The sequence below is a fragment of the Athalia rosae genome, chromosome 4, assembly GCF_917208135.1.
Source record: "Athalia rosae chromosome 4, iyAthRosa1.1, whole genome shotgun sequence".
Lineage (NCBI taxonomy): Eukaryota > Metazoa > Arthropoda > Insecta > Hymenoptera > Athaliidae > Athalia > Athalia rosae.
The window spans coordinates 13,713,016-13,723,920 of NC_064029.1; the positions used below are offsets into that span (position 1 = coordinate 13,713,016).

General features: G+C 35.0%; 1 protein-coding gene across 10 annotated transcripts in view; it reads left to right on the forward strand.

The window, feature by feature from the left end:
• Positions 1 to 8,329, forward strand: part of LOC105693636 (POU domain, class 6, transcription factor 2) — a 98,307-nt gene extending 89,978 nt beyond the window's left edge. For 7 of the 10 annotated variants that reach the window (XM_048654767.1, XM_048654770.1, XM_048654773.1 and 4 more), the window contains 5 exons: positions 101 to 281; positions 935 to 991; positions 2,596 to 2,679; positions 4,343 to 4,494; positions 4,596 to 8,329. In XM_048654767.1, coding sequence (XP_048510724.1) covers positions 101 to 281; positions 935 to 991; positions 2,596 to 2,679; positions 4,343 to 4,494; positions 4,596 to 4,720 — 599 coding nt within the window. In that variant the 3' untranslated portion in view covers positions 4,721 to 8,329. The remainder of the gene's footprint in view (positions 1 to 100; positions 282 to 934; positions 992 to 2,595; positions 2,680 to 4,342; positions 4,495 to 4,595) is intronic. The other 3 variants (XM_048654769.1, XM_048654771.1, XM_048654772.1) reach the window with 3 other exon arrangements.
• The last annotated feature ends 2,576 nt before the right edge of the window (positions 8,330 to 10,905 follow it).

Here is a 10,905-nt window from a genome sequence, read left to right on the forward strand (position 1 = left end):
GTTGTATTCCATAAATTGAATAACGAATATCGCGTCATGTTTTTAAAAAAATCTAAAAAATAAAAGGAATATGTACATATTTTCTTTTGATAATTTACAGATCAGCCAACAATCAACGAAGCTACAAATAACGTGGTGGATGGTATTAATTTGGACGAGATCAAAGAGTTCGCGAAGGCCTTTAAACTGAGAAGACTTTCGTTGGGCTTAACGCAAACGCAAGTAGGACAAGCTCTCAGCATTACCGAAGGACCCGCGTACAGCCAGAGCGCAATTTGTAGGTAAGTCAAAAGAAGACGGACACGAAATGAAGCAAAAAAAAAAAATGCATCTATACATAAAAAATTGAAACGAAAAAAAAAAAAAAAAACCTTCGCGGAATCTGAATTGACAAATTGATTAATTCGATCAGCCGCGAATATACATATTGTATATGCCTTATGCAAATCGATAATACATATTTTATAATGTGCCAGGTCACTGGATATGGCATTTTAAATGATCGCGACGAGAGTAAAAAAAAAAGTCAAGAATTTTTTTTTCATCCATCTTCCCGCAATTACTCGCGAAATTAATCAAACATTTCCAAGGATAAGAATTGATAACGAACAAAAAAAAAAAATCCCAGTATTTGACCAAGAAGTGCACTTATAGTTTTTTTTTCCTCCCCCCTCATTTTCTTCCATTTATAAATGAATAATTTAAGTCTCGTCCGCAGAATAATTCTAGGATGACTTTTAAGACGAAAAAAAAATCTCTATATTCTTGTAGCTGGGCGTGATGATTTCATAGATTTTATATCGGATTAGCGATGAATGTATTACATATTCATGTACAGAAGAGAAAAAAAAAACCTAGAAGAAATAAGAAAAAAAAAAAAAAAAAACCAAAAGATTTCTTTTAACTAACGTAAGCATTGGTGATTGTTCCCCAGTGCCCTGGCTACCCAGATGTACGCTGCCTCGCAGATTACCTCTCAGCAGCAAGTTATGTACGTTAAATCCACATGCTACTTATTTAACTTAAAAAAAAAAAAAAAAAAAAACAAATTAAAATTCTTAAATACTAAAAATCCCTTCCTGCAGTTATATCCAATCAGAATGATCGATTATATACCTACTCCGCGATGTACGATACATGTAAACATTCATACACATGTATGTATAATACCGCTTTGGTTTTTTTATTACCGCTTATAAATAATAATTATGATATTATACACGCGCAGTATTTTTTAACCGGGATTTTAATTGAAAGCAATTATAAATTCGCAATCATTTCGTACGCATACATTAATGGAAAAAATCAATTATACTAAAATCTGGTGAGAACACCGTTGAAACGATCGAGTCTTCGAGTATGTTACGAACACAGTGTTTTCTATTGACATATTTTTCTCACCTATTTTTCAATAATTTTACACCCACATACATCTCTCATTTGTCGTCAGTTTGGATGCGTCAAATCTTTTCGATTCGTTGGAAAAAAAAAAGATACAAATATCACTCGTCAGAATCTCTGGATGTAATACGATTTTCATGTTGAGGATACAAAAAAAAAAAAAAGACACAATGAGGAGAGAAAAATGTTGAAAAAAAAAAAACTGCGATGCTGCCACGTGATAAAAATGCAATCTGTGCTTCTCCTTACCCCAAGATCTTCCTGTCTTTTCATTGAATATTACCTTCCTACTGTGATATCGTACGCTTAGACAAGTTCAACGTTTTCTTTACTCATTTTAAATCTTTTTTTTTTTCATAAATTTTTTTTTCTGGTCTACTGTACTGTACATCAATTTTTTTCAATTCGCTCTCTTTATACGCTCAAAATTTTTCGTTCTTGACCTAATTTGAAAATGAAAAATTAAACATATTTTTGGGTATAGCTGCAGATAGAATTTACTACATTTTCTAATTTCGTTGAAAAAGGAGCATTGATAAACCAGAAAAGGAACCAATCAAAAGAAAAAAAAAAACAGAAAAAACCGAACACTTAAACAGAGAAACAATCATTGATTAAACTACTTTTTTCGAGCCAGGGCATTGGCAAGCTTGGGCATGGTGTCGCCAACACGTAACAAAAAAAAAAAAAGAAATTGAATGCATTCTTATCTGCACTGTTTCAGATAATTCTGTGGGCAACTGTCTAATTAATTTTTTTTGTTTTTTATTTGATATTCTTTTCCTAATTAAAAAAAAAAAAATCATTTTTGCTTTCTCATGTCATTCAACAGTTTGCGTTGGCAACATCATACGCAACATCACCAAACTTCTTGCATGACTGCAGCCTTGTCAATGTCCTTATTATATTATACCAAATATATCAATAAGATTGAAAAACAAAAATTAAATTAATTATACGATGATTGAAATAATGCATGTAAAATTAATGCTCCTTTAGCCGTGTGCGTCATACAGTTCAGACAACGAGATAACAAATTAATAATTATCGTTCCTCACATTTTCCTTCTATGAGAAACAAAATTGAAAAAAAAAAAAAAATTAATAATGAAGTTGGTTTGGTGATATTTGAAAAGCATGCATATTATTACAGAGAAAAAAAGGAAGATTTAAATAACGTTTTCCTAATACTCAGGTTTGAAAAATTGGACATCACGCCGAAAAGTGCTCAGAAAATAAAGCCCGTCTTGGAAAGGTGGATGAAGGAAGCCGAGGAGAGGTGAGTTAAATTCTGTGTTAACGTGTGAAAGAAACTGAAAATCGCATTCCTCGCTGGTTGACTTCCATCGCTTATCAAACTATTTTGCGGAGCGAATACACGCGGAAAATCCGAGAGCAACCACAAAACCAAATGGCACGTTATTCCATAGGTACAGATATTTGGCTCATGCGGTGTGAACGCGTGCGTGATAATTGACAACTAGCTAATTGAATCTAGAGCTGATTAATTGTAGATTCGTGTCTAATAAAATCTGGGAATGTTAATTAGAGGGAGGGTAAAATCGTTACGGTAATTCAATCGACCACATCAGTTGTAATGCGTACAGATATATACACGCGCATATTACATACGTATGTATATATGTAGGTACGTACATTCCATATAACCGTTCGGATTTGCGGCGCACTGGTATACACACACATGTATTTCTGCAACACATGCATCGCGAATCCGGGATGACTAAAGTCCCGATTTTATATACCACAGAACTTAAGCCCGCGGCGTTTCCCGTAGGATCGTTCGTCACGCTCGAGAAGTTTATGTACGTGCGCTCTCACGAAATGCATCGGAGTGCGCCATTTTAGGGTGGTGTTTGTAAACGTGTACGTTATGTACACCGTAATATTACCGGTTACATTCGATGATCGGTAAGTCATGCGCGCCTATAACGAATCTCAATCGGCGAACGGCGATGATCGGTTCGATATAAAAATGAGGAAATAATTTAACGATTGAAAAAAAATTTAGTTAATCGGAGAAGACGCGGACGCGGACGGTTTAACAATCGTAACTAAAGTTCGTACGGATATTGCGACGTACACGCGAGTGGGTATAATAACCGCGCGGTGAATCGTTTTCAGGAATTTTGCGGTTGCATCGGCGACGCTACGTTAGCTGCAGGGAGCGCGGATACCAAAAGTCCGGCGAAGGACCCCTGCACCCCCTTCCTTTATACGATTCTTCTAATTTTTATTTTTCCCTCGATTTTTATTTTTTTCTCATTTCTCCTTTCGCTTAGCGGCTGTAGCACAGAGGAGGCTGTTGCCATCTCGAAGTCCCGCAACGTAGCTAAGTGCAAGCGTGTCTCGGCTCGTACGAAAAAATGAAAGCAGCTAGTTTATGCGGTGCACGTGCACGATTTATCTGCCGAGTAATTAAACTGTGGACTAATTAAAATCAGGTTCCTGATGTACCTCCTCCTCCTCCTCTTCCCTTCTCGCCGCTCGTTCTACCCCGTTTTCTCCTCGCCCCTGCCCCGCTACACTTCGTCGCGATATTCTCGCTCTCTTTTGCTCTTTACATTCTGCCCTCTGTCTCCACCGCCCTTTCCACCCCTTCGAAACTCCTTTGGACTCCGTGCGGCTCTCTCCATTAGCATATTGTTTTCGTGAATTCGTCGAAATATCTCGACGCCATGCTAATTCACGGTGTACTTTTTATCGCTCCGTGGTTTGGTGGAAAATTTACAAAGTTAATTCGACCTTTCAACCGAATCCCCCCCGCTCGCCCGCGGAAACGGAGAAAGAAATCGAAAAGAATTATTCCGCTAAATTTTTCGCTCTTTTTTTCTCTTGGCTCCGGGTTCACGTATCGATGCGAGAATATTAATGGCAGTAACCTACCGTACGTGAAAAAGTCGCCAGACTTTAACTCAAAACAGTGCATATGATTACAGGTACAAAAGTGGGGCGAACCATCTCACGGATTTCATCGGTGTAGAACCAAGCAAGAAGCGGAAACGAAGAACTTCCTTCACTCCGCAGGCCCTGGAATTGCTCAACGCACATTTTGAGAGGAACACGCATCCCTCCGGTAATTTGATTTGAAAAGAAAAGTTCTTGCCGTCGAATTTTACCGAAAAAAATTTTCGACCACTGACGAATAATGTTTTGCTTCGCATTACGGTGTTTCAGGAGCCGACATAACGGTTCTGGCTCAGCAATTGGGTTACGAAAGGGAAGTCATCCGGATTTGGTTCTGCAACAAGAGACAAGCGCTGAAAAATACAGTGAGGATGATGTCCAAGGGAGTTGCCTAAGATTTTTGACAATCGAATAAAATCCGAAGCTAAATAATTAATTACCAATTGCTTCGCTAAATTCAACGTGGATTTGGCTCGACTGACGTTAGTTTCTTACAATAAATATAAATAAAATGTGAACGCGAGGCAAACGTCGATTGTTGATAGGTGTGAAGACTAAATAAATCGCGGTCGCAAAAATCTAACACTACTCGCTGATGGAACAAAATAAAACCAATCAGAAAATCATGATGTGTAAAGACGTTTTATCGTATTGCAAAAACAGGAATTTAACGATTCTCACTTACATATATGTTAAACGCAACAATAGTGATTGTAGTTTTATGATTATTTTTTCCTTCTGTTACTATTGAACCTCAATAAGTGAATTTGACAAAAGTACCAAGTGTATTCATCCAATGACCTGTAGTGATTTATTGATAACTGCTTTAAAATGTCGATGATTTCAATATATCCGACAATGAAACGATGAAACGTTGTACGTTTCTACGATTTGATAAATCGGAAATAAAATATTCAAAGAAAAAAACAAAAAAAAAAAAAGAAATTGTGATCAAACGAAGTGTGTTAATGTACAATGTTCAATTGAAGTGTGATTTCCCCGAACTTGGGTCATCGAATCGAGATATCTGTAATATCGCATACCGATGTGAGCAAAAACTGACTTTCGTAATCTTACCGAGTGTTTCAATGGGGACGAAATTTATGTAACTAAAAAACATTTTCGAATCGATGATTATTAATTGAAACGAGATGAATTCACAGGACTGTCGCGGAGACTAATCGATAACTACGCATACCCATAGTTGAACAAAAAAGGAAGAAAGAAGAAATGAAATAGAAAATGAGATATAAAATAAGATGAAAAAAAAAAAAAAAACAATACAATTATAGTGAATGAATTGCAATAATGTCTTTGAAAGTATAATAAGAACGAATATAAGGTTGTCTCAAATACTCTTATTACCTATAAGTATAACATATTAATCAGTTGACGAATTGGACGAATAATTATATTGTCATTATAATCTAACTTTAAATGTAGTTATCGTTACTAAACCTCATTTTCGACATAATCTCACCATGTCATTTTTTTTCTCTTTTTTTTTTTCGTTGCTGTAACGCTAGTCCGCATCACTATATGCCATACACATGAAGTATACGTGTTAAATTACATTAATCTCGTTGCTATATTACATACGATTGTAAATCTACAGTTGCTGGATTCTTCACGTCGGAGGATTTTTCTTTCTTTTTTCTGGTCACCATCTTATTCATTCAGTCGCAACATTCCTATATTATTTCTGCAATTTGTTCGCTGTAATAACAGAATATGTGTACATACTATACCTAGATTTTCCGTATAATGTGATAATACGGAAAAATTTATCCGTCACGAAACGTGCATTTTTAACCTCCGACAAATAGGATCTACTTTGATTTCATGAATTCAATTTTTTTATTTTTCCTTTTTCTTTGACACGTAGGGGATATAAATGAATTTCGAAAATATATATATATATATAAGTATGCATAAGAAAATATATGAACATGTAATAACTATGTATAAAAGTATTATCTTAATCTAGAGATTGTGGGCTAATTCACGCGACATGCTGTTGAGCTACTAATAAATATGAATATACATATAGTTGAACATAAAATAATTAAAAATGAGTAACATGCTAATAGGTAGCAGCTTGTACATAGAAAACAAAATCTAAAAAATAATAATTAATGAATAAAAATGTATTGTAATGATAGAATAATGAAGAGTAATTTTAAAGATACGGCTATAAAATAGCTAGAGAACACTCTCATGGAAAGAAAATTTACATGGTTGAAATTCAAAAATAAAAAAAAAAAAAGAAAAAAAAACTAAAGAAGGAAAAGTCGAAGCATAATGAAAAAAAAAAAAACATATTTAAGATATTCAATTTAGGAAGGATAAAAAATAAAGAGCAAAGTATAGGTTTGTTCCTAAAACAGGAAGAAAAAAATTAATAGTAATGATGATGATAATAATTGTATGATAAAATTCAAAATTCAAAATTTTGATTGTGAAAACTGAAACACGTATGTTGTCCTTTTGATAAAATAAAAGAAATAAAATAAAATAAAGATTTAATTAAAATAGAGGAGAAAAAAAAAAAGAAAAAATTAAGATGAAACGTTTGTACAGAGATATTCCGGTTATTAAATTTTGTTATGAAGAAAAAAATTGAAAAAATGAAATGAGAAAAAGTAAGAAAGAAAAATGAATTGTAGGAATCATGTGTATTTTCTTCGTGAAAAAAAAAAAATAAAAACAGAAATTATATATATATATAGTATATATACACATATGTATACATGCATATACATGTATAATTTATATTAAAGAAAATAGATTATTGAAATATTCATATTAGTACCAAGAATGTGAATTGTATTCGTGAGTGTCATATTTCTAAGGAAGATAGATCCACGGGCGAATGTTTTCTAGCAGTTTTCATTGTGAATAAATAAAGCTGAAGCGCAAAAAAAATTGATTGTTGAAAAAATTTGTAAGAAAAAAACGAATTGTAATCGAAGCGATTAATAAAGCAACCGTATCGATCGAATGACTCGGAAGCAGATCCGATGAAAATCTGACGGTTGTAATCGTTGAATCGGGAAAAAAATGAGGAAGTAATAAGTAACACTTTAAACATGAATGACGATTGAGAAAAAAATGATCAAAATTGCCCCCCACCGTTTATTGTAGATGGAGAAAACTGCTATTAAAACATTGCCCAGCGAAACCAAAGTTCCTACTACGTTTTATAAAATATAACTGGACTGCAAAACTTGGGATGTAAATACGGACTGCAAATTAAGCTAGTAATTCACAATACAATCGGCAATTCATTGAAGTTTAAGACTATATCAAGAGACTGGTACGAAGTCAACTAATTCTATTTGCAGCTGATAATAGTTAGAGATCGATCGAAGCTAATGTTGTTTTTTTATTCATTTTAATTTTTTCCCCTTTCATTTATACCCAAATTTATGACCGCACGACAGTTAATATTGATACGAATAAATGATATTAATGATATTAATAAAGATAATTGGGGGTTGAAAATTTCACAACTAAACATGAATATATATTTATGTCTCAATTATTGTAACATCAACGATAGCCTAATTACATGTAATATATAATTGACCGATTCTTCAGACTACTTTTTATATGTAACACGATATCAGTATCATCAGTATTTCCATGTACATGTTATTTGAATTGGTTGACTCCTTGACCGCACTGAGCACAGTCGACAACTAAGCACATAAGTATACAATTAGTAATTAAGAGAATAATAAAATAAAGAAGAAAAAAAAAAATTGTAGCTTTAGAATGAATGTTAGCTCGTAGACACGATGTATTATTAATTAAACTATGTATTTAAAGAAAAGAAAATGAAAAAACGATACAAAAAAAAAAAGAAATCATGAACACAATTTAGTTGGTAAGTGAATAAAATAATAAAAAAAAAAAAGAAAAAAAAAAGAATCAATAAACCTGTGTAAAACCTAGTAGGTATCCACAAGAATAAAATTGAATAAAAACATATATTGTGGTAAGATACGACTCACGTAATTACATTCACATAGTTTCTTTTTTATCTATTTTTTTTTCGTTTTTTTCTTAATTCCGTTTCTTAATTTCATTCTATTGGGAAGGGTATACACGAGCGAGTCACGGATCCGAAAACGTGTGAGAATAGATTCGGAATTTTTGAAGGCAACGTGGGAAATGCGGTGCAGCTAGTTAGAAAAAAGACTGAGAAATCTGAAATTCAAGAAATGGTTCCAACAATCTGATTCTTAGCAGTAGTTTTTACAGAAGTATTTTTCAGTCCTTTAATTTAACGCGTATCGTTCACGCCACTGTGTGGAAAGTAATTCTAATACCTGCACCACAGCATCGCGGGATTACTGGCGATACATAATTCAACGCCGACACTGGTAAAACTGCATCACACCTTTCTTATTATTAAGGACACTGAATCGATGCGGCGTTGAATCTCACTATCCTCTACATTCGTTGCTATAAAGTGAGTGCAATCGCAGCTGTAATCAATAATCAATAATTATTATCGCAATGCCGCTGCGAACCTTTTCGAACCTTCGGTGTCGATAATGTACCTACCGTACAACCCCCAAGATATGTACCCAACCCCTAAACTTAAGGCAATATGAACGACTGGCAAAAATCCTTTCGCACCAGCTGCAACCGGCTTCAAATCGAACAGCCTCCTGTTGAACGAATTCTGCTTTGCCCAGATGCTTTTCTCATTCACCGCAGATCCGTTCGTGAGTTTTATCTCCGGCTGGTCCAGCTGACTATACCGACACAGGGTAACCCTGGAACACAGCTGGCAAGCTGGACGCTTAACATCTGTAGGTGTGAAACATTTTACCGAACATCGAGAAAGTAGAGGAGTTTGTTAGCAGCGATAGATCAAACAATTGAATGAAAAATGGAGAATTTTATAAATTTTTGATTGGAATTTTTTTCGAACAGCGGTTTTCAGTACGCAGTAGAGTCGGATTGTCGTGGATTGTGCAAAATTTTTTGAATCGATCGTAATTTCGTTGAGATACTGAGAGCGTGAAAGCGAATGATATTGACAGGACGACACATCGTTTTATAAATTGTATAGAGATGGCGATACGCTTACAGCGAGTTCTAATTGCGTCTCTGATGTTTAATTAACGTCACATAATTGCCTGGCCAATTAGTGTACGTCGTTTAATATTAATCGGCAATTTGAATTCATTTCAATGTGTTTAAAATTTATTGAATACATAATTAAATTCGCGTGTTTTGAATATTGAACCTCGCCACCGGCAAATAATTCTGCGGAGCCATTGCCGCGTGCTCACTTATCAAACATACATACGCATTATGATATACGTAGCCATCGCCTCCCTCAACTTTTCTCATAACGCATTCACATATCCGCGAGAAACGCGAGAATAATAACGTACGTATTGAATAATTTCAGGAAGTACTGATTACAACCTTAGAGAAATGTATATACCAAGTACGAAGCATAAAGTGAATGCGAACGATAATCAAACGCTCTAATTATACCGCAACCTCGTATATTAAAACCATTTCAACACACCTCGTTTCCCCTTTTTCTATTCTACACGTACCAGATGAATTATAAATTTTTTATTGCATAAAACAACGAGGGAATCGACGTCACAGTCAACGTCCCTGCGGTACGACCGCACATTGTATACGATAACTTCGTAGATCTTTTATTACAACATTTGTACATTCGAACGTTCGAATTTTCGTTCCATCGATATGAAATCTAAAATATATCCGAATTCGTCGCACACACGAAGCGACGATACACGTCGTTGAAGCATCAATTAAAATTTTTGGTCATCACGATGCGTTTTCGACGAGACTGCGAACGGACGAAGGACGCGCGTATTATATACGTGTCCGTTTCGCGCGATCTTCTTCACGCGGTTTTAATTGGATTAGAGAGAGAACGATGTGATTCGTCGTCCCTCTTCCCGCTACTGCGCCATCAGAACCTTGATAAAGCCGCGACGGGATTTTTATTTATTTTAATTCTATCGTTTTTATTTTACTAAAAAATTTGCCTGTGACGAAATGAAAAACTCAAATTAACGAATTATAATTACCCACCTCATCGGGGTTCTCCGTCTTCAACACTGAGGCTGTAATTAGGGGAACGCTGGACGATATGGTATACCCCTAAAATTTTGTAAATTCCTTTTTAAATTATCGAAAAGGACTTCAAACGTCATTCTGGATCTAATTTTTTTCCTTAAGTACCCCGTTTTGCGCCACCTTCCCCTACATATCTGCTATAGAACCTGCGTAACCGATTTGCGTTTAGTTTTTGCCCTAGAATCGCGAATGACAATTCTTATGAATTGTATCGTTATATCTATAGTTTCGCCGTGTTAGTCGGCTGATTACTCATCTCGTGATTATCCTGCTGCACAGTTGTAACATAGCCCGACTACAATCCTATGCGCGTACAACAAGAACTTTTGGGTGGAACAATTGAACTCGAGCCAAATCGCGTTTGCTTCAATACGGTTCTGTGATCGTTATTATAATCCGGTATACGTAGATGCCACGAAGAGAAAATTATCCGCGCGAA